This window comes from Aplidium turbinatum, chromosome 7 (genome assembly GCF_918807975.1).
Source record: "Aplidium turbinatum chromosome 7, kaAplTurb1.1, whole genome shotgun sequence".
Lineage (NCBI taxonomy): Eukaryota > Metazoa > Chordata > Ascidiacea > Aplousobranchia > Polyclinidae > Aplidium > Aplidium turbinatum.
The window spans coordinates 33,948,482-33,973,780 of NC_137478.1; the positions used below are offsets into that span (position 1 = coordinate 33,948,482).

General features: G+C 38.0%; 1 protein-coding gene across 2 annotated transcripts in view; it reads left to right on the forward strand.

Moving 5' to 3' along the window:
• The first annotated feature begins 1,439 nt into the window (after positions 1-1,439).
• The window catches only part of LOC145774615 (putative peptidylglycine alpha-hydroxylating monooxygenase 1), a 32,019-nt gene continuing 8,159 nt past the window's right edge, over positions 1,440-25,299 (forward strand). Inside the window, exons 1-7 of one of the 2 annotated variants that reach the window (XM_082585892.1) lie at positions 1,440-1,633; positions 2,222-2,348; positions 9,866-9,953; positions 15,034-15,097; positions 15,168-15,255; positions 15,343-15,563; positions 25,117-25,249. In XM_082585892.1, coding sequence (XP_082442018.1) covers positions 1,441-1,633; positions 2,222-2,348; positions 9,866-9,953; positions 15,034-15,097; positions 15,168-15,255; positions 15,343-15,563; positions 25,117-25,249 — 914 coding nt within the window. In that variant the 5' untranslated portion in view covers position 1,440. The remainder of the gene's footprint in view (positions 1,634-2,221; positions 2,349-9,865; positions 9,954-15,033; positions 15,098-15,167; positions 15,256-15,342; positions 15,564-25,116; positions 25,250-25,299) is intronic. The other variant, XM_082585893.1, reaches the window with a different exon arrangement.

The following is a 25,299-nucleotide window of genomic DNA, read 5'->3' on the forward strand; positions in this document are numbered from 1 at the left end:
ATACAAAGGGGCTAATAAGTAACGTCAGGCTCCCAGGACTAACGCACTTAGCAGTACCATGTTGGTTAATTGCGCCAACCGTTGATCCTAATGGATTTATCCGCTTGCCATCATTTCCAAGCACCGTTGACATTGAGTTTCTTACCGACTCATATTCATCCGCTACTCTGAAATACTGACACCCTGCTACCGTGCCAGACCGTTACCCAGATAGGGAGGCTATCAAGTTCTACACCTTGCCCAAGGGTGGCCTGAGAGCATACGACAGTTAAGAGGTAGCTCCACCATCCTCAATTTAGAAAAACCTGTCGTCGGATGCAGTTTTCTGTCAAGCCCAGGACAGGATATGTGTAGGTTACTTTAAATTTGAGTTTTTCCGTTTTGACCTTCATAAGTGTGTACAAAATATCATGTTTTTATCCCCACTTAAGACTCAATAAATAGAAACAAATACACGATTGCAAGTTATGTTTGTGACAGGAACAAGGAGGGTTTGTAGTCAAGCATTAAGCTTCTACTCTTGTAACCAATAGATAACTCTTGCAACATCCGCTAGTAGCCTACATGAAAAACGTATTGGTTAGGGTTATAAACAAAGTGAAAAATACCTAAAACAAATAAAGGGAATCGATACTCGGAAGATGAGTTTTAAAACCCTAACCCTAAATTGCTTTGGTTACGAAATAACTGCTGTACAATTACGTCATCCAATTTGAAAGATCACACAAATGACAAAACAAATATTATTCTCTTGATTTTCGTGATTCCTGGCATGTAAAGTACAATAAGATATAATCAGAAGATTAATCAACTATTTGGATCAAGATGTTCTTTGAAAACGCAATTACATTCCGAGTAAGTTTCAATAGATGTTCATTTATTGAACGTCTCGCCTCACAGATTTGTTAATATTGGACTATCTGTTAGCATTCACCATAAAGTTGTCGGGTTAGAAAGCAATATTTTGTGTTGGGGAAGTAACTTTGCCCAAGTTATTTATTTCTATCAAGCTACTGCATTGGGTTTTTATTTGATTTATTGGTGGATTAAAACTTTGAAACTCCGGGCTTGCTTGCTGTTTTTCTTTAGGTTTGTGATAATTTTCTGTTCATTGGTTAATATTTCTGTCATCTACATTTGTTTTTTAAAATAAACTTTGTCGTTTTTTGGTGATTTCTTTTGAAAATATTTGATTTAAAGCTTAGTTTTTTGGTAGATTTCAGTTTCAATATGTCTCTAAAGCCGTACTGCCCCACCATGTACAATGAAAAGTTTCAGCAAATCAAGTTTTATTGTTAAATAACATGATGCGTTAAAATAACTAAATGTCTGGTGAACAGTTTCATTCCATTTTCAGAACTATTATTGCACCAAACGAAACTGAAGCCCATAAATTATGAAAAAAAGTCATCACGATACATTTAATTTGGCAGAAATAAGATGCTTTTTCGGTTGGCGTTATTAGTTCTTTTATGTTCACTACGCACTTCTATAAGCGTTGAAAATTTATTTTCACTTGTTCACAATTCTTTGAATGAAGAAAACAAAGACCTAGATGCAAAAGATAAGCTTGGAAATATCCTAGATGTAAAGCATGTGGGTTCGAGAAAAGATGCACCTGGAAAAACTCAAAGTAAGACATTAATAGCAACAAGCATGGTTGCTGTACTTTGGATAAGATCAAAATGAGATAATGACATCCCTTTAAGTTTTATGGTAATGTTTGTTAGTTCAGTGGTTTTGCATCTGGCTCAAGATCATGCGGCTCTGGTTCGGCTCTCGTGGTATGCACTTGAACAACGCATTCAAAGGACTGCTTTCCATTCAGCAGCATCTAGTTAATGGAATAATTCCCCCGCAACAACACTTCAACAATCGGAAAACTTCACTCTGTCAATCTCGGTGACCGGCCCTGCGTCAAGAGCCTCTTAAACCTACAACTATTTCTATTTATACAACTTTTCTATTACAACCTACAAGTAATAGAAACTACCAGGAATAACCAATCAAGGCTTTGTCAGTCCGAGGACAAAGATTCAAAAACTAGACCTGGGGGTAGAATACACACACTCTTGCCGGCAACTCACAGATTAATAAAGCCTCAAACTTGTCTTACAAGCAAAGTAGTTTCTAAAGTCAATGAGCTCATTTTGTAAGTCATCAGAAACTTCACTCCTGCTCTAGGGTTGGATATTTAGAAAAATAATATTCTGTTGTTCAGAAGATATTTTGAAAAGCTTTGGAAGTTCTCAGCAACTTAGAAAAACTCCAACAAACTTTGGCATTTCCGAATACGTGGAGACACCAAGCAACGACAAATCAAAGAATCAAATCTATGATCATGAAAAGTAAAGTCTTGTGCAACACTTGTTCATGTTATTCGAAAATAATTATTCTCATTACTTCACAATGCAACTACTAAACCAAAAGCAGTAGCCTGCAGCGAAATCGATGAATGACCAACACCAAGTTAGTCCCAATTTCATTTTTCTTGACAAAGATCGACGCTTTAACCCTTTTTCCTGTGACGTTTTTTGGCCAGTTGACTTGCAGACGGGGGGTCGGTTCGACACTAGCACTTTGAGCTCGTGTAACTCAAAAACTACGCAAGATAGATCAATCAAATTTTCACATGATGCAGATAATTTATCTGATAACACAGCATCGAAACTCTTTTGCAATTTGTTCAACAGAACAAGTTGAGAAATCAAATAATTTGATGGTTGGTCATATATTTTTATTTGACTTGAGAAATCGCTTCTTAATTAGCCTATAATTGAGTGTGACAGGTTAATTCCATTGTGTACGATTTAATCTTTTACGCGGAGACGTCGTCCACGCTTCAATGAAATCGTAATTGGCGTCCGACTAACGTTTGCTTCGTTTCTAGCACTAGTTGCTACGATCATCTGATGAAATTGAAAGTAAAATTAACAACAAACAAAATGGTTTATTGCTTCACTGACGTTTCGCGCACCATGACAATGCGCATCCTCAGAGCGAATAACATACAAAATAAAATTTCACCAGGTTATATACTACTGTAGTGCAATTGAAGGCAAGAAAAAATAAAACACGCAATATTTTAAAAGATTGGCCAATGATGTGTGAGCGGTTAATTTCCACGTTAAAATTACGTAAAAACTTCCAAAAAAACATAAAAATTCGAAGCAGTGACGAGCAACAGAAAAAAGTGCTATAGAAGGCAAGAGAAATAGAACACAATGTTTTAAAGATTAGCTAATGATGTGCGGTTACTTTCGACGTTAAATTACGTAAAAAACTTCCAACAATAAACATAAATTCGAAGCACTGAAGACCACTAGAAATTCGAGACAAAATTAGATTGCAATAACGTTTCCAATTGTGTTTCAAGTGTTTCAACAGTTTCAACATTTGCAGAGAAAGAGACAAAATCACCACAAAAAAACTGTTTCAAGTTATTTTTGAGCCACATGTTATAGTCCACACTTTTTCAAACGTACTATCATTACTTGATATTAGAACTAAATCAAACAATTTTTTTTTACTTTCTAACTGTCGAATTTGGTTATGCATGATAAAAAAACACACTTTGTATTTCACAGCACATCTCAAGGAGCTATTTATTCGTTTTTAATATTGTTTCAACGTCTAAAAACGTTGAATCGATATGTAAAAAGTGTCTGATTTGCTGTCTGGGTAGCGGTTGAATACAGAAAAGTAAGGTAGCCTAATGGTGTCACGTGTATTTGAACAACAACCTATCCAAAAGTAGTGACTTGCTTCGATAGGAGCTTGTTCCATTTTAGGCCATCATGCACTCCAAAAACAAAGAGCGTTTAGATCAGTGCTTCCCAACCTTTTTCAGTTCGCGACCCACTTTTAATGCAAGTTTTATTGTGCGACCCACTTTTAATGCAAGTTTTATTGTGCGACCCACAATGAGATATGACATCTTTATTATGGCATCTTTACTACTGGCGTACGTACTGAAATAATTAATGCAACACAACACATCTAATTGTTACATTGTTGCATAATAGTTACGCAATGATAATGCAATAATTTCCCGATCTAATAGAAAACAGTATGTACAATTCATGAAAATGAAAAGTCAACAAATGAAGTGAGGATAAGAGTAGCGATGGCGATGGCGAAGGCGCAGTATTGTTCAAGACCAAACTGCGGCTTGTGAGATCCATAGTAATGATGATTTTTTTTAGAAAGTTTTAACATTCAGTAACATTTAAAAATGCTTCGCGACCCACCTGAAATAGCTTCGCGACCCACCAATGGGTCGCGACCCACCGATTGGGAAGCACTGGTGTAGAACTCCTGACTGATGAACTATGTCACGATGCATTACAAAAGTGATATGTTTCAATACTTACCAACAATCATCACTTTGAATGAAACAATTTTGCAAACAGTTGTAATAAAATGTAGTGATAATAATCGTTTAGTCAAATCGTGTTGGTAGGCTATAGAAGAGGGCACATTGCCAAATGAAACTCCTGTTCTGCGTGACAAACTCAAAGTCGTGGCATAACGATACGAAAAATAAATACATTTAGCAAAATATCAAATCTTGCAAAAAAAACTTTTTCAGGCTGAGTGTTGTTGTCGTACAAAAACAAAAAATCACTAAACCTTTGACTTTTTTCTTCGGCAAAATTGAAGGTTATTGATATTCAAAAATGCACGTTAGTGTCTAAATGATTGAAATGTTTTTTTTTCATGTTGTTAACTAGATTTGCAAGATAACGTTTTCTACATTTTTTTTTAATTTGTCGGACGTGCATTTTGTGTCGTTATTTATTACGCATTAGAAGATTTCTTTCTTTTCAAATTTTGAAATAGCATTTTAGATGCAGTTTGCGGTTGATGGCGTTACTGCAAAAGCCATATTTTGTAATTGACACACACCCAAAACAAAAGCGCATAAACTACTGCTGGCTGATAGACCACGTCACAATACATTATAGCGATGTTTTTCCGAACCAAAGACCCAGTAAACCAATTTTGTTGTTATTAGTTTAGACGTCTGCAGACGTTGAACCAATGACAAAAAGTGATTTGCTGATTTGAAACAAAGTGATTGCTGTTGCCAATGTGCAAACATTTTGATAAAAAGTAATCAAGTTTTGGCCACAGCTTTCTGGTCCATTTAGGCTACTATGGTCAATCAACTCACGTTGCAAACAGCTTATCGAGTCGACATTCCTAGGTAGGCTCACACTGAAGTTGTTTTGTGTAAAGTCTTGCTTGTGAAAAAATCGAAGTAAAAACACAAAAATGAAGTAAGTTATATTTACAAAGTATTATATTCTTGAATGAACCATAGTTTTAAAAAAAATATAGTTTGAACAGGTTTCATCTCATAAAAAATATAATTGATATCATCGCGAAGGATCAAATAGCTGCGAAAATCACTTCGAGCAATTCTTTGTGGTGATTTTCATTATGCAAACCAAGGTGAACCTCAATATACATATTTTTACGCCAAACGATAAAAATCTTTCTTTCTTTTTTCTAATTAGTTTTATGAGACAAGGAAAACGATTCGTATAAAAAATAATTCAATTCAACATATTTCCCTTCTTTTGTCAGACATGCATTTTGTGTAACAATACTTTAGAAAAATTGCTGAGTATGGTATAGCGTTTGAGATGCAGTCAGAGAATGATGCAACTTTATGGTTGAAGGCGTTATTAAAAAAGCCAATCTTTTGTCACGGAAATGTATTCGAAAACAAAAAGGCACAAAAGCGGCTGACTGATAGATTGCGTTACAATACGTTACAAAAACGAGGTATTGATTTCAGATTCTTTCAACCCAACAAACAACTTTGCTCCAAATGACACAAACGTCCAAATTTATGGAGAAAAAGGTATAAGCCTACACCGTTTTGTGAAAATAAGCTTCTGAAGACTAACATTTGAATGAAAAGTTTGAAATTATTGAGTTGGTCCTAATAGTGTTTCGGCTGAGATATATCAAAGCTTTTCAATCCTCGTATAAAAAAATAATTTTGTAATCTCTCAAGCAACTGCAAAATTTCATTTATGTAAAGATTCAGTGCTGATACAATATGCACAATGTTTGTCAAAGCACAATAATTTAGCTGCGCGTGTTTTTCCACAAAAGCCAAGCAGTTTAGATAGTCTGTGTCAAGTTCTTTTCAGTATCCATCAATCTCTCGTTTTCATAAAACATTTTCACAACATCCATAAATATTCATGTGAATATAAGTGTACAGGTACATGCAAAAGTTTATTGGCGGGTCAAGAACGCACTCCTTGCTTTCGGACAAGAAATCAAGAAATATACCACATTAGTCTGTTTGTTTTATGAGATAAACAGAGTTTTGTCAAGAATTTTCCTACTGCTTCTTGTTATAAGTTAGAAACAAAATGTATTGGCAATAGAAAACAACGTAAAATTACATTTTTTTCAGCATAGCTTATAGGATACTCTCTGATAATTTCAAAGAAACTCAGGTGTAATTAAAAGATTAATCAAAGCAAATCAAAACTCGAGTTTGCAAACAAAAGGCGGAATCATTACGGTTGAATGCTTTACAACAACGCCAACTCATGAGATATCTGCGTCGTAGACCACGCACGGCGGCGCTCAGTAATCCTATTAATCCGTATAATTTGAAAACAAAAGGGCCAGCTAGTAGCTAGCTAAAATATCAGAGAAAATCATGTAATATCTTTAAAACTATAGACAATAGCAACGTCATTTAAAGTGAAATAAATACTTGAATACTTTTTAGGTAAAGTCAAGAAATATCAAAGCTGTGGATCGCGTAGTTCTTTAACGATATTGTTTTGAAAAGTACTAAGTCCCCACCGACCCCCCCCCCACACAGGAAATAGGGTTAATGTATACTTTAATATTTTTAAAATAAATTGAAAATGGGCCCAATACTCTTCAACCCCCATGTGTATGCTACAGTATTTGTGCATTGCGCTATTATATGGCACTTGTCTAATGTCTATGGTAGTTAAGGTTGACTGGTGTGTTGGTTTGCGAAATAAAAAAGCAAAACAAAACGAATCTTGGGTTTAGGTTTGCACGAATATTTAAAGGAACCCTTTTAATTTATATCCAATGAATATCAAAATGACACCTACTATCATTTCAAATGTCTAAGTTTCAATGTTCCAGCATTACCCCTAGCATGCGTAGCATGGGTCAAAACGACACCCTCTGTCATTTCAAATGTCTAAGTTTCTTTCAATGCTCTAGCATTACCCCTAGCATGCGTAGCATGGGTCAAAACGACCCCCTCTGTCATTTCAAATGTCTAAGTTTCAATGTTCTAGCATTACCCCTAGCATGCGTAGCATGGGCCAAAACGACACCCTCTGTCATTTCAAATTTATAAGTTTCAATGTTCTAGCATTACCCCTAGCATGCGTAGCATGGGTCAAAACGACACCCTCTGTCATTTCAAATTTATAAGTTTCAATGTTCTAGCATTACCCCTAGCATGCGTAGCATGGGCCAAAACGACACCCTCTGTCATTTCAAATTTATAAGTTTAAATGTTTTAGCATTACCCCTAGCATGCGTAGCATGGGCCAAAACGACACCCTCTGTCATTTCAAATTTATAAGTTTCAATGTTCTAGCATTAACCCTAGCATGCGTAGCATGGGCCAAAACGACACCCTCTGTCATTTCAAATTTATAAGTTTCAATGTTCCAGCATTAACCCTAGCATGCGTAGCATGGCCCAAAACGACACCCTCTGTCATTTCAAATTTATAAGTTTCAATGTTCTAGCATTACCCCTAGCATGCGTAATATGGGCCAAAACGATACCCTCTGTCATTTCAAATTTATAAGTTTCAATGTTCTAATACTGTATTAAACTCCTCTTTTGTTTTGATGGATCTTGTAGTGACTTAACAAGTGTCTCTTTTCAATAATTGCTCAAGTGGAACTAAACCCATGATTCAGCAGTGTTTCCATTTTCGGCCATTTCTTATTCGGAACCGAAACTAACGTCCATTGACAGGTTTTCTTCAATAGATTTTTCTAAATGAGGATGATGATTTTTTATTTTACCTACTGCATTTGCATGAAGTTGAAGTAGGCTGATTCGTTTTTAAAGTTTTATAAAAGTATTGTTTCCATTCCATTCTTCCATTCCATTCCATTGAAATATCAATTTCGCGACTTTTGGGGTAACTGGAACAATTTTTACTCGCTCTGTACTTGGAAGATCTTACTCTACAATATGTGCGAAGAACCTATAATCTACAGTATAATATCGTTAGGCTTCCACCCAGGTTGTCACCTCACACTGACTACATGGACGAGATAAATATCTTTCTTCATCAATTGCTGCTGTTTTGCTAATAAATATCTTTCTCTATCAATGCAGGGTTTTGCTAATATTTGGCTATATTTTTAGTGTAGACTTTTGGTTATTGAGAGACTCTAAGTCTCTAATTAAAAAAGGACAATTTAGGCTTTCTGTCTGTCTAGGGCAGTGGTTCCCAACCTTTTTTACCTTGCGGCACCCTATCAAATAGATAAATAGTTTGCGGCACCCTGGCAAAACTGGGTCAATTTTATAAGATTTCTGTATTTCAAATAACTGTATGAAATAACACAGAATGAGTTGTACAGTATAGCGCGCGTAAATAAATGTATTTATTCAAATGTTAGTGTAAAATTTGGGCTTGACTTCTTGCACAAAGTCCCTTAATATCTCGAGGCACATTCGACAAAGCCACCCACATTTCTTCCTCGACTATAAGCAGTCGTTTTCGTTTTTTAGTTTTAATGTTCGTTTGTACGGAAAATCCACTAATTTGGAGACCCAATTGTAATTGCAAAGCCATTCACAAAATATATTCATGGGTATAAAGAACAAATCAATTATAACTTAGCCTTTTCTCGATTAGCTATGTAGGCTATCGTGTTTGTATGCGCAGGTATCCCTCATGCAAAAGTTTCTATTTTATAATGGTTCGCAAACAATCGTGCAATTTTATAATCGTGCTGGGTCACACAATCCGATAATCCATCACTGCAATTTGACTTTGTGCGCCGTGAAACGCAAAATAAAATCATGAAACCTGGCAATAATGACGCGTTTCAAACGTTTTTATGGAAAGAACAGCAACGAGTCAAAATCTCTTTCACGCTGCTTTTCCTGGACGAGAAAACACAGGCTTACCGTGGATTAGGGTTAAAATAAATAAATAAATTCCACACTTAACGGGTTAAAGTTAAAATATCTCGCTGCACCCTTGAGCATTGCAATCGGCACCCCAGGGTGCCGCGGCACCCCGGTTGAGAACCACTGGTCTAGGGGTATGATTTCCTACAAACATTTAGCAAGTGAAATGGAATATTAAATATATTTCTTATAAATAAAAATTGCAAGTTCGGGAAATTGAAAAATAAGTCTAACCAATTTAGTTTTATCGATCGGTGTCAGAAGAGCGACATTCTCCAGTCGTGAATTTTACCTTCTCGTTCTGGTGTTCAGTCCGTTCGCTTTGCAAGTCTATTTCTGAGTGTGAGCCTTTTTCAATTCCCCGCTTACTTCATAATATACCGTTAGAGCCTTTTTATCAATAATAGCCTATCGTGAGAGTCAAGGGAAGCGATACCGGTTGCATAGTTGTGTCGCTTTAGAAATACAGAAGTGTTGAGCTAAATTCTGTGTGAGTGACATAGGTTAAACAGGAAGCGTGACCTTAGTTCCTTGAGAACTTAGGTTTTGAATTTGCAGCGTTGAAATGCATTTTGCAATTCTGATAAGTTTCGGTTAAATGTTAAAATATAAATTTGTTTCTTAAAAACATGGTACATGTTACACATGCTTATAAAAAATTAACTATATTGCCATGCAGGACTTCTAAAACGAATGCTAAGTCTCACATTTCTAAAGAAAGGGAAAAGAGTCTGGAGCTGAATCTGCCGAACTTACAAGTTGATTACGTAAGTGTCACGGTTTCTTTCTATCTCTTACCAAGAAAGAGACTTGGAAAGGTTCAATGACGTAGTTTAATGGGATATTATCGAAAAGCAGTCAACCGTATCTGTCACTGCTTCCTTTTGGCGTCAAGAGTTACTGGCCGAGACCATCAGGTCTACGTCTCTCTTATTGCTAATTACTCCTTCGGCTTATATCAAATAACAACGGGAAAAAGTATGCCGTTGGTCAAAAGCCTTATTTATCACTTCAATCAATATATTTCGCAAAATATATTCGTGATTGTGTAATTTAGGTAGAAAAGGTGATAAAGACTCGGTTTTTGACCTATTTTCGATATTTCTTGGTCAAATTTTTCAGTTTACATTTTATTTTGAAAGTCCTCTTGCATAGAACACAGAATTTCATCAATTTTGTTTTTCCGTTTCTGTGCAAACAGCATTCCATGCACTTTTTGCACTACAAAGCAATTTGCGCAAATAATAAATTACCTTCCTAATCATTGTCTGCCAGCAAAGAATGACTCATATCGCGTCAAAGACCAACTCCCTACCCAGACAGCAAAATCGACATTGAATCAATGTAAAAATGACGGATTTTGCTGCCTGGGTAGAGAATGGAATTTTAGCGCTGTAAAATGAAACCGCACGCTAATAGTAAACTGTCAATCAAGCTATTGAATATCAGGAAATTTCTTGCATTTCATAACTGGCTGTGACAAAAGGTTTATTGTGAACTTCACAATTATCCCGATACCAACATCATCGGGATTAAAAGTTGGGGCATGAAAAAAAAATAAAAGTCAAGAAATCTCAGGTTTCTAGCGTCACTGCTTCTATGTAAAATTGCTGAATTAGCAGAGGGCGAGACCATAAGGTCTACGCCAGTAACAGATACGGTTAAATGTCGAATAGTTCTACTGGTGAAATGATAATGAAAATTCTTGAAGGACTTGAACGAACGGCTTCTCAAATAACTCTAATTTCGAACACAATTTATATCAGCACCAATTCTCATCTACTTGTATTCAATTACTTCAACGTTCAATCAACAATAATCTCTGCATCTAGTAGCCACTATCACAACAACAATAATCTGCAACTCTTAACACTCATAATAATCATAATGCAAATTACACCACTATTTATAGCAGGTTGTTTGGTCTAGTAACTTCGAGAAGGTTACGTAATGCTACATCATAAGAACTCAATTGTTCTGTCAAGTTGCACTACACCTAAACAAACAAGGTAAAGGAGCTTCCAGATTTGCACGTAGCAGTAGAATGATCTGGCAATACGTCACATAATACAGATTTCGCAATGAAAGGTTACTACAGGACAATGACCAAAAATAACATATCGCATAAGAATTCCACAATCAAAACAGCACGTTCGGTCAAGATACAAATCAGCCCGTCTCAAGATCTTGCACATTGATTGTGACAGTAAGCAAGGATTGACAGGAAATTCATGAATGTCGGTTAGATCTTAAGAATTAAAACCGCTGATATTTATGATGACATCCTGTAGTTAACAATCTAGCAAGATGTTGAACGTTTATTAGTAGGGTCATTATGTTGACCAACCCGGAAAAAATTGCAAGAAAACGTTTTATGGTGTTTTCCAATACTTTTCGGTTCAGAGAACAACATATAAAAAGTTTACCAAAATTCGAGTGTCACAAAGGGTCTAAATATTACGTAATTCAAGATGGCCGCCATTTTAGCGAAATACTCGTATATATACCAAGTCCAAAGGAAACATGATTCTTAACCAACAAAAATGGCAAATTTAACCATAAAATACATTACCCCAGTAATCTTAACAGTTAACGCAGTACCCTAACGTTCACTTTTGACGTCATCCATTACATCATCATGACGTTTTCACCTATTTACCCGAACATTTACAATTTTAAAGTATGTTGAGATATCGTAAAAACACGAAAGTGCGAAAGATAGACTCACAGAAAACAATCAGTTTGCCTCATCTTCGATGACATCAATATGTTAATGTCTTCATTCATATTTGTATTCACACTTTTCCATTACTAAATACGTTCAATGAAGACTTTGATATACCAAAAGTCACAAAATTTTCTCATCAGGTGTGAGTTATTAATCAGTCATCAGTATCTTCTAGAATGGGTGTATTGTTAATATTTGCACAGTTGCCGTCCTGGCAAGGACCACATGCTCTTGTACACTCAAGTCCATACTTTTTACAACCGCACCTGAGTGTATTGCACCCAGTTGAACAATTACAGTGAACCATTTTTAGAAGAATGTCTGGAGCAGGGTTTTTGTCCGTCATCACTGGTATTAGCTTATCCCCTTGAATTTCCCAACCCCATTTCTCAGCGTCCATTTGGGTACTTAGGCCCATCCATGCCATCACTTGCAAGTAGCAGCGTAATGAATGGTATTTCAATGCAGATTCTGTCGGCGAAAACTGTTCAGGCGTCACAAATGTACTTGATGTAACAACTTTTTTGCAAAGATAGCCATAACGTAATGATGCGAGCGAATCAGATGTTGTCCCATGAAATAGTGATACTACAGCCTTACGTCCAGCACTTTCTACATCACCTTGTTTAGAGTGTGGTGCACAAAAGATATTTGAGCATGATCGCAATACAGAGTCTCCCTTGACAACTTTTTAAAGTGCCTACCGTCCCAATGAATGCTAAAGCGTTATCGCATTATAGTCGACTGTAATATGTCCTAACTTACAATACAATACAAAATGTTTTCGATATAACCAAGTTTGCCTGTTGTAATCTACGAAACTAGCCTTCGGCGATGGGCTTCGCAAACCACTCCTGGCACACAGGCATGAACAACTAAATTTGTATAATGCTGGCTGAAAGATGCGTCTTCATTATGGAATGGATACCTTATAAATTTGCGCATTCACTAGCAACCAAGCCTATCTCGGCTAGTTTGGTCTCCACTAAGCTCGACTCCAACTGATGTCATATCACTAGGTGGCGTTGACGAGTTTGCCACTTCCAGGTAGCGTGAGAGAGAAGCGCTAGAGAGCGTGGGAAAAGGGTCGGTTTCTCGGCTTTGGGCCTCAATTGTAAGGAAGTGAGTTTTTCAACAGGTACCGGATGTCATGGCAATGGATTCTAGCCAATGTTAATTCGATCGTGCAGTTGCACTTTAAAGGGTTTACCTTATAATTGAGTGTGAAGGGACAATTTTTTTGTGTTCAATATTAATCTCTTATGCGCGGACGTCGACCAAGCTTCAATGAAATCGTAATTGGCGTCTGACTTGCGTTTCTTGTTGTTTTGCCCGAGGCATTTTAAAAATCTTTTGCTTTGTCTGGAAGCTTGCAGAGAATGAGACAAAATCACCGCAAAAAACTGTTTCAAGTTATTTTTGAGCCACATGTTATAGTCTACATTTTTTCGAACGTACTATCATCACTTGATTTTGTAACTAAATCAAGCAATGAGCTTTAGTAAATACTTTATTTGTGACAATTGTGTTTAGTTCAGTTTTCTTTTCACACTCACAGTGTCCAATTTGGTTATACATAATCAAGGAACCTTTTGTATTTCGCAGCACATCCCAGGAAACTATTTATTTATTTTTAACATCGTTTCAACGTCTAGAGACGTTGAATCGATGTAAAAAGTTCTGATTTGCTGTCTAGCTAGCGGTTGATTACAGAAGAGTAAAGTAATGGTGTCACATGGTATTTGAACAACAACCTATCCAAAGGTAGTCATTTGCTTCGATAGGAGCTCGTTCCAACTCAGGCCTTCATGCAATCCAAAAACAAAAAACGTCTAGAACTCCTGAATGGTAAACTATGTCACGATGCATTACAAAAGTGATCTGTTTTCATACTCACCAACTATGATCACTTTAAATGAAATCATTTTGCAAACAGTTTTGATACAGTGTAGTGATCATAATCGTTTAGTCAAATCGTATTGATAGGTTATAGAGAAGGTCGTTTGTACATTGCCAAATGGAACTCCCGTCCTGCGTGACAAACGCAAAGTCGTGGCATAACGATACGAAAAATAAATACATCTAGCAAGATATCAAATCTTGCAAAAAAGTAATTTTTAGCTTGATTTCTATTGTCGTACAAAAACAAAATCACTAAAGTTTTGACTTTTTTCTTCGACAAAATTGAAGTTTATTGATATTCAAAAATGCACGTTTGTGTGTAAACGAGTGAAATGGCTTTTTTCATGTTATCAACTAGATTTGCACGATAACGTTTTCTACATTTTTTTCTAATTTTTTGGACATGCATTTTGTGTCAAGCTATTTCTTGCAAATTAAAAGATTTCTTTCCTCTCAAATTTTGATATGGCATTTTAGATGTAGTTTACGGTTGACGGCATTACTGCAAAAGCCATCTTTTGCAATTGGTTCACACCCAAAACAAAAGACGCATAAACTACTGCTGGCTGATAGACCACGTCACAATACATCATAATGATGTTTTTCCGAACCAAAGACCCAGTAAACCAATTTTGTTGTTATTAGTTTAGACGTCTGCAGACGTTGAACCAATGACATAAAGTGATATGCTGATTTGAAACAAAGTGATTGCTGTTCCCAATGTGCAAACATTTTGATAAAAAGTAATCAAGTTTAGGCCACATCTTTCTGGTCCACTTAGTCTACTCTGGTCAATCAACTCACGTTGCAAATAACTTATCGACATTATTGGGTAGGCTCACACTGAAGTTGATTTGTGTGAAGTCTTGCTTGTGAAAAAGTCCAAGTAAAAACGCAAAAATAGAGTAAGTTGTATTTACAAAGTGTTCTTGAATGAACCATAGTTTAAAAAAAAAGTTTGAACAGGTTTCATCTGATAGAAACTACAATTGATATCATTGCGAAGGAACAAAAAGCTGTGAAAATCACTTCGAGTAATTCTTTGTTATGATTTTCATTTTTAATTATGCAAACCAAGGTGATCGAAATCGATTTTTAGCAATATATGATTGAACTGACTCGTGTGAGAATAAATTTCTTTGCATTTCTTTGATATATTTTCTCAAATGTTGAAAAGCAACTCAATTATTTTTCATTTGTTGCTGTATATTATTCAGGAGGATACATTCCTTTGCGCCAGTCTTCCACTTTTGCAAGAAAGCTCTAAATCCTTGTACATCAGTAAGTGCTGTACTTAATCAAGCAACTTGTAACATCATTGTAAGTGAACTAAACTTTTTACCTTGTTCAGCTGAAATCATTCCACATGCTGAAGCCAGTGTTGTCCATCACATAGTTTTGCACACGTGCACTGAACCTGGTTCCTCTCATCCGGCTTGGTAAGTGATTGAAAGTATATTTAATGCACTATAGGCTGTTAATGAAGACGAGTTTCAGAATATATAAGCAATCCACTGTACATTTAGGGAGTGTGGAGGACTGCAACGCAAAGTGAATCTTCATGAGCCAAATGCCAAGTATCCAACTGGCAAAATTTGCAAGTCAGGATTCAAGGCATTATGGATTTGGACAAAAGACGCACCAAATTTTCGATTACCCAAAGACATTGGCTTCAAAGTCGGAAATGGAACCAGCCAATTGTATTTAGTTATATCAGCCCACGTTGCATCTGCGCAACCAGCAAGCGGTTAGTTTTATTGATATCATTCATTACCTTATCACAAATACTTTTGGCAGGTTAACCCTTTAATTTATTGTTTTTTGCACTAGTTGCAGCGTTCCGCTAATGAAAGCAAAAGCAAAGACAAACATGTTGATTTATTGCTTTACTGATTCACTTATTCGCGCACCATGACAATGCGCATCCTTATAGAGAGTAACATAGGTGTACGGGAAGCATATTTTTTGGGGGTGCAAAAGAATTCTTGCCCAAATATAATCAACTGGGCCTAAACAAAAGTACACATGTAAGAAAAAGCAATAATATAGCCTTCAAGAAAAAAACAGCACAAAAAATATCAACTGACAAGACTTCCACAAAGCCATTGATATGATAAGTATACCATTATGCAAATTAGCAAAACAACAAATTCATCATAAGACAATTGAAGGGAGTAATTGACACTGCACTAAGTCACTAGCGAACCAGTATAATGCAGTACTACCGGTACATGGCTCTAAAACTGCAAAACTAAACTAAAAAGTATTGATTAGTAGGTTAAATACAGTTGTAGACTGGTGGTATACACAAATTTAAAAGAAGTATTTGTTTCGCCCACTTCGTTGTCCAAATATATCTACAATGCGATTGACATCCACTTTATTTGTTGTTGATCTTTCCAAGTGCAACAAAGCTAAGTTTGACAGTCGTGTTTGACCCATTGTTGATCTCAGATATGTCTTCAGTCGTCGTACCGGTAATCCGGAAAAAGACCTCTCAGCTGAACATGAAGTTGCAGGAACTGTTGCTAGAATTTTGGCAGCTTTTGCAAAGTGGGGCATAGTTTTATCTAATCCATTTGAAGTTAGGAATTTTGTACATTGTACAGCAGTTTTGATTTCTCTGTTGCGAGCGAGTTGGTGAAAAAGTTGATATTCCGCTTCCAGGAAATCTTGTTCTATGGTGTAGACTTCAGATATCAACTTCATGCTTTCTTGGTTGGCATTATTTCTCAGCACTACATCTGCAAGAGAAAGCAGTATTTTTGAACTTTTGTTTGTAAATCTTTCAGATAATTCTGCAGTGACCCTGTCAATCGCATCATAGTATACATCAACACGTGCTCTTTCCTTGTCAGTTTGTTCATTTTCTGGTTTTGTTGCTGTATTTTCACCACACAATGCTTGCATCCTTTTTGAAGGTTTTGATTGACGATGCACAGAAATACCGGTACTTGAGTCTCGTTCACTGTGTGTTTGAAAGGTTTTGAAAGCTTTATGAACATCATTCCAAATGTTAAAGAACTTTTCCTCATTCCTGTGATTTCTTAAAGTGGAAATAGTTCCAAGTGCAGTTTGTTGGGCTGTTGCTATGTCCATTTCCTTTCCCTGGAGGTATGTTGCTAGGGGATTTGTAAATGAAAATATAAATTTCAAAACTTCTAGTCCCAGAAGGAACTGGACATCACAAACAGCTACAAATAGACCCCTGCCATCAACACAGGTTTTTAGGTCCTTTTCATTACTGCACTGCTTCAATGCAAGTAAAATTCTTAAAATTTGACAATGCACCGATTTCACAGCCTCCCATCGGCAAGTCCAACGTGTTACACAGAACGACTTGAGTTTAATGTACTTTCCAAATTTTTCTTCATCATCAAAACTTCTTAAAATTGTTTGCCTTTTTGGTGAGTGAAAATAATGATGTAATGACTGTACTACCCCAAGTGCATTTCTCAGAATAGTGTTTACTTCCAGAGTATCTTGAAGAGCCAAATTTAAAAGATGTGCATAACAATGGACGTAAATTGCCTGTGGCACAAGTTCTTGCACTCTAGCTGCTACTCCATTGCGAACTCCACTCATGTTCGCAGCTCCATCATAGCACTGCCCAACAATGTCCTTAATATTTAGCCCTAGCTCTTGAAGTGCACCTTTTATAAGAAGAAACAATGTTTCACCCTCAGTGTTCTTCGGATTATAGAACCCAATAAAACTCTCCTGAATTTCTCCTTGCACCAAGTAGCGAAAGCATATTGAGAGTTGCTCTACAGTGCTTACATCGGTTGTTTCATCAACAATAAGGCTGAAAATTTTAGCATCAGAAATTTTTTCACAAAGTGTTTTTTTGACAAGTTGAGCAGCTATATCTATGATTTCATTTTGAATTCGAGGAGAAAGCCATTGAGTGTGCTTTGGTAAGTTTTGTTCAAGCTTGAAAGACAGCCATGGTATGTCTTCGCACCTTAACCCTTTGAAGGTTGGGGGGGGGCTGTCAATTCAATTTTTTTGTATCAACATTTGTATCTCTAAAACCACTGAGGCTGCGACTATGAGACTTCTTGACTTTTCCTAACTTTTATTCACCTCTATTGAGCTGAAATTTTGAGCGAATAAAGGTTATAAATTGAGAGATATAAGGCATTTCTCAGCACATCCTCTGAAATATTTCTTATTCTATTGAACAAAATTTTCCCACCAGCTGGATGAAAGTAATTAATTTGGCCTCGTTAATCAAATGATTCGTTAATCAAATGATTCAAATTGAGATTATGTAAAAAAAATTTAATTACAACATTGCAATGCATGTTTTTCATTACTCTACCAAAAAATACCAAATAACCCAAACGTCATAAGTCACCTCAACATCTCAACGTATATGAGCAGTTCTAAAACTCACATAGTTTTAATTTTCGGATATGCTCAGCGTGAATAATTTTACAAAGTGAATCCCAAGTTTTGAAACCGTGCTTTAAAAAATAACAGAGATATCACTCCTAAAGCATAAGAAGAATCGACAGCCCCCCCCCCCAAACTGAGCAAGACTCCAGAGAGCCCAACCTTCTAAGGGTTAAATGAAGCAATTCCAAGAAGTTCCCACGGTTTACATCAGATATTTGACAAACATTAGCTCGGTCTTCAGCATTATTTCGCTGTGGAATATTCTGCTGTGCAGTAAAAATTAAAGTTTCAACAATTGTTTTCAAATATTCTCGATTTCTTGTCACTTCCTCTCCATGAAAGCTTTGCATCTGAGAAATAACCGATGTCTGTTGGTTGCGGTTAATTTTGAAGTTCATCCATTTTTCCATAGCTGTTTGATGCCTTATGCTGCTACAGTGTTTATGCAACTTTTGGGATTTTCTCCAATTTGAAAATAAAAATGTATTACCAGCAGTATTGAATTTTTGGCAAGGAAAGCATTCGAAACTCTTTACGGTAACATTAAAACTTAACCATGGATATGTTTGATAGAATATGGGGTTGAAGTCTCTTTTACAACCCTCACCAGGATACTGTTTGGGATTGTATGAATTCAAAAATGGTTGATAGGGTTCATCAAGATCATTAGAAATTAACTGGGAGGCATTTCGGTTTAGTGTAGCGGAGTCATCATTTGAACCAACTTTAAGAACACCAGCACAAACAGGTACAACCTCATCAACAATATTAACAGGTTTATCAACAACAACTGGTAGTGGTACAGCCTCATTAACAGCAGTTTCACGTACAGGCTCATCAACAACATCAACAAATACTGGTTGATCAACAACATCACCAATTACAGCCTTATCGATAACAGTTACAGGTATCGACTCTGAATCTTCAACAATATGTACAGGTACAGACTTTTCAACAACAAGAATGCTTAGAGGTTGCCTTTGAAGTCCCTCAGCAGCTGTAAGTTATTAAGTATTTTATGGCATTTGTCACATTTCACTTTCGTTCGATAAATTCTTCGATTTTTATCCATTACAACAGTGGTACAGTGGTAGGCCTACTTGATGAATTCGACTTCAGAAAAGTAAACAGATGCTGACAAATAATAGGCTATTCTACACTCTTCGGTAATCTAGCTTTAATGCCTATCAGAAACAACTCTAACTGAACTACTTTCTTGCATAAAACTCCACTTTCTCACAGCAAATTGTTGTATCATCAATCATCATGAAGTAAACTCCATCTCCATCATTCTGACATGTGCTTCTATTTCTCCATTATCAAATTTGTTAAATTTTGTCAAGGACTGTAGCCTACTAAACAAGGTAAAAGCTGCATTCTCCAGCAAGCAAGAATTTATACCGGTGCGTTCACTTTTATAACTTTTTTTAGCAAGGAATCTTCCGAAAATTCTCTTTTGTAGACTAAGAAGAGTAGATACAGATAGGTATAAAATCTTGCCCAAATACCAAATCTTGCCCAAATTCTCGACAGATTGGGGGTGCAATTGCACCCCCTGCACCCCCGGCTCGTACACCTATGGAGAGTAACACACAAAATCAAACTTACAAAGTTATATACTGCAGTGCGGTTAAGGGTAAGAGAAGAAAAAAAGTTGAAACGCACATTACTTGAAAGGTTGACCGAAAGATGCGCATCAATGGTTTTACTTCGTTTTAAATATCAATTGGAAACAAAAATTACATATGTTTTTATAAACCAATGCTTTCAGAAATTCATAATTTCTAGTATTTATGCATGCAAACCAAGCAGGCGTAGCAGACATACCTAAAAATATTTACTTTTTCGTTTGTGTGTTTGTCGCTTGCAATCGCATGCAAACATTTCGATGAAAGCGGGGTTGCTTAAAATTAAATTACATGAAACTTCTAATTTGCAAACTTGCTGGTTTTCAAATTATTTAGTTTTGCAACAGCGTCTAGCAAAGAAAATTAAGTCAATTTATTTGCGGTCGTCGTTGTCGTCGTGTGAGCGTCTGGGGCCGAGGGTCTATCCTTTTACCACCCCAGATTCACGATGTTCCCGGACTACACTGGAATGCTGCTAGAGAGCAGCCAGTCTTTGGTTTCATCATCCATGACACGCAGACCTTCCACTCCGTTAGGTGGCTTGAAGATGGAGCAGTCATTGATGTGTGGTCTGCGGTCTGTTCCTCGGCACCACATTCACAGGAGGAGGAAGAAGCCATTCCCCATTGGTGCATGATTCAGCGGAAAAGCCCGACGCCGGTACGGAGACGGTTAAGGCGCACCCATGCCTGTCTTGGTAGTGTTAGACCGATGGGGCGTTTGTCGGCGTCGGGAATGAACGAATAGAGTCTGGTGGCGCTTGACCTCCATTCAGAAATCCATTTATGGTCCGCCCAAGCAGCCGCAGAGATGTCTTGTACATCAGCTTTGTTGATAAGAAGTTGAGCGGCTGGCACGAATGGGTGTCTTCTTCGTCGTATGAGTTGTTCTTTCGGACTATATGTTTGGGCATGAACCAATGGGTGTCTTGATTTCAGTCGACGAGGGTGCTCGATTGGGAGAGCAGAAATCTTGTGGTGGAGAAGGTGGTTAGGCTCCAATGCCCGTCGACCGAGGGAAAGAGTGGCTTCTTCGCGACGAAGCTCAGCAGGTTGGATGCCAGCGAGAATGGGGAGATTGTTCAATGGTGTGGGACGCAGGCATCCGGTCACTGTGCACAGGGCGCTGTTTATGGCAGTGTCGATGTTATGGCAGTGAGCACTGTGGCACCAGACAGGTGCACAGTACTCTGCTGAAGAGTAGACAAGGGCTAAGGCTGCTATACGCAAAGTGTCAGCCCTCGCCCCCCAGCTAGAGCCTGCCAGGCGCTTGAGTAGTGCAGCGCGGGATGTGAGTTTCTTGCGCAGTGACACCAAATGGTGGCGGTATGTGAGAGATCTGTCCAGTGTCACCCCAAGATATCTTGGTTCCGGGCAGAAGGACAGAGATTTTCCGTTGTTGTGGACTTGTAGCTCACGATCAGCTTCCCGATTATGGAGGTGGAAAGCTGCCGCCACAGTTTTGGTTTCGCTGAGTTTCAGTCGCCAGTTCTGGAGATAGGTTGAGAGAGTTTTCATGTCCTGGCTCAAGGTGTCTTCTAAATTTTCCCACAACTTTGTGGAGTGGAGAATTGCCAGGTCGTCCGCATAAGCATATTTTGCGGAGACCGTAGTTGGCAGGTCGTGGGTGTAGATGTTGAAAACAAGTGGAGCCAGGACCGATCACTGTGGGACGCCGTTTTTCAAGCGTCTCAGTCTGCTTCGCCGTGAGCTACCGGTAGTGAGGGTAAAGCTTCGATTCCTGACAAGTTCCATAATCATATGAACCATATGTCGGTCAGGAAGCAGGCGAAGCAGCTTCCAAGTAAGGCCGCGATGCCATACGGTGTCATAGGCAGCTGTAAGATCTCGAAAAACAGATTGTGAGGTGGTGCAGGCAGGAAGAGAGGAATCTACGTAACCAGGACTTTAGGGCATGGCCAGCATGGAGCACAAGCTCAGGGCAGATCTTATCGGGCCCTGGAGACTTGTGTGGTTTCACTAGGCGGAGGGCGGTGGCGAATTCCTCTGGGGTGAAGTCTCCAGAGATTGCTTCCTCTTGTGGTGTTTCCACTCGCCAAAGGGCAGATATTTCCTTGGCAACAAGACGGGATGCCTTGCGGTCCTTTGTCTTGTACACCCCGTTCTGCACTAGCTGGGAAGCGATGGCATTAGCAGAAACGGGGCACTGACGAGCGGAGTTTGCTGAGCGCCCAGTGAGGTTGTTGACGATACTCCATGTTTGCGGCTTGAGTGTGAGAAGCCGATGGTTTGAACAGCTTCGTTTCATCGCTCAAGCTTCTTTGTGTCCAGCCGCTCAAGTAGTCTGGTGGCGGCGGTGTTAGAAGCAGCACCACTTGTGGCGCTTAAGTAGGAGCGATAGAGAGCTTCACACTCAGAGTCCCAGCATGGTGTATAGCTGCTTCGATGGCCACGTGGTATTGTGGCCTTTGCCGCAGTTATTATGGCATTGCAGAAGTCCTGGTATGCCTCGTCTGCGTTGCATGTTTCAGGTGATGGTAACTTTGCAGCAGACTCATTGGTCAGGAGGCTGTTTTGATTCCAATCGGCTTTTTTGAATTTCCATTGCTTTACCGGTGAACTCGGGACAGGAGCTACAAGTTTTGGGGCTGATGAGGGACGGCCGGTGTTGGGACCGCCGGAACTTCTCAAGCACACGTCTGTCTGGAAGAGAACTGTCGACACTCGCGAAGGCCAAGTCAGGGTTTGTCCCTGTTCCCCAGCGGCCGGAGTGGAAACTGGCTGGTTCCTTTGGGTTGAATAGGAGGGTATGGTACAAAACTTAAACAAAGAATTAATTTCTTCTAAGTATGCAAAATATGGATACAGCAATGTTAGTTCTAACTAATTTCGTGGTTTATGTCATCATAACGCGATCCAGTAAAAATTGACACCGCTATAATTACGAACAACAAAAAATATCCATTTTGGAAATTTGATCCGTTATATCCAGTCGAAGGATAAACGGAATTTCACTAAATCTACTATAGTGTTAGGTACAGACCTTAAGAACCTCATAACATACTAACTGGGTTTCGACAAAACGGTTTGTAATCTAGAAACCATCTAAATGTGCTGTCAGTTTAAACTGACGGTAGGAGGATATGGGTTAATAGAAACTATTTTATTTTACTAATGATAGAAACTGTCAGGTTGTGAACCACAAAGTATTACTTGAATGAGGAGGTAAAACAATGAGTACAAGCAACTCGGCGACTATATTAGACACTAAACCACTTCAGACATTGAATCAATGTGAAATGATACAGTTTTTTTTAGAAACAATTTTTTTAGGTTTTTTTAGAAACACTTTCTTAACAAGTACAATGAAATTAACTAACAGTTTCAACAAAAGAATTTATTGTAATGTAGTCTCAAAGTTTACGATTAAAATGAGACAGAGCCTCAATAAAAAAAACAATAATTTATAGCCTACCAAATTGCTAGAACATTTCTTACATTTTCCCAAACCTTTAGATACGGCACAGGATTGAGAAACTTTTCAATGACCTCATATTGCCTGAAAAACCCATCGTTACAATGCATAGATTGCGTCGGCAGATGTTGAATCAACGTAAAAATGACGGGTTTTTCTAGCTGGGTACTGCAATGGGCTGGTGTAGGCCTAATAAACTTACGAGTTGTCTGAGTGTTTAGAATTGAATCAGTCTAAAATGAGGATTACGTTAACAGGGTAAATAACTCTAAGGGTAAATAACTCTAAATAACTCTTAAGGTTTATGAAAAAAATATTCTCATGAAATTTCAGTGGTAAATATCAATGTTCGACGTCTATTCAAGATGTTAAATAGGGTGGCTCGTTTTTGAACTTTTTTTTAAATTCTCTCGGGGTAGTGGGGAAATGGTGCCAATGAGTGAGAAAACGCTCTTGACAAAATTTGAGATTCGTAAAACATTGTCTTCAGCCTCCTCATGGGGCCCAAAATTCGAAAAATGGGGTCAAAAATGCAATTTTTTCAAAAATATTTTTAGTTTGGGTAGATACAATATGATGATGAACTGTTTTATTTTGATCAACGACGCACGAGTACAAAATAACTGACACGGCAAGAAGAACACAATAAACATAGCCAGGTCAGAGACTTTAAAGAACCGGCCTGCCACGCCCCGTGGAGGCGGGGAGCGGCGTGATCATGGGGTGGCGATGCACCCTGAAGGGAAGTCCAACAGCTTAGGTCGCGGGAGCCAGGCTGGGGAGTCTAGGTACCTGTGGAAGGAAAGTGTGGATCGAGAATTTTGTGCGACTCGTCCGCAAAAGTTAGAATGGCGGAACGGGCCAGGGAGACGGGCTTAGCTTTCTGCAAACGCAAAAAGGTCAGCTCACGACGGGCCGGGCGACAGAAGTTTTCTTAAGCCAGGTAGCGTCCACGTCTCCATCACGTGACCGTAACACAGGTACGTTTGACTCCTATACCCGGTCTGCCCGTAGGCAGAGCGGATAAACTTTGGGGTCTCCCACGAGGAAGAGAAGCTTAGCTACAAGGACGATTTTAATGCTCGTGGGAGACGAAAATTATATAAAAATCTGGAGCAAAGGCTCAAATAGCCTAAAAAAAAAATTGAAGTCATTTGAACTATTCCTTCAGGTTCCTCACAGCTTCTGAAAATTTTCATTTTGCTGAAAATTTTGCATTTTTGTTTGTGGTTACATAAATACAAACTTCGTCAGTGACGTAAATTCAAATAAAAGACGTCACTTTTTCCTACCAAATTAACCCAATTTCATTAAAAAATGACGAAACAGCTCAGAGCAGGTTTATAAAGAGAAATACAATGACGTTTTATAGCTGGCAAAATGTCTAACGCAATTATGTATCACGTAACCACCCACAAAGATGCGAAATTTTCAACAAAATGGAAATTTTCAGAAGCTGTGAGGAAGCTGAAGGAATAGTTCAAATGACTCCAATTTTTTTTTAGGCTAATTAGATATATCTAAACAATATTGTATCTACCCAAACTAAAAATATTTTTGAAAAAATTGCGTTTTTGACCCCATTTTTCGATTTTTGGGTCCCATGAGGAGGCTGAAGACAATTTTTTACGAATCTCAAATTTTTTCAAGAGCGTTTTCTCACTCATTGGCACCATTTCCCCACTACCCCGAGAGAATTTTAAAAAAAGTTCAAAAACGAGCCACCCTAATGTTAAATATCTAATTTGGTCAACTGACACGCGCTGTTGTTCAAATGGACCAAGTTTCTCTTTGGCTCGTAATTGATTGATTTTGTTTTATTGCATGACAATCAAGACATTCGAAGCACCGGTCTCACACTCTTAGCGACAACCGACCCTTTGCCGAAAGCAGCTGGCGTTTTTCGATCCGGCACATTTTATGATTTCATCTTTCCACACTCCAAAAAAAATTTTGACTCTTTCTGCAGGTGAGATAGCGCTCATATATCAATAATTTTAAAGGCTTTGTAGTCAACAA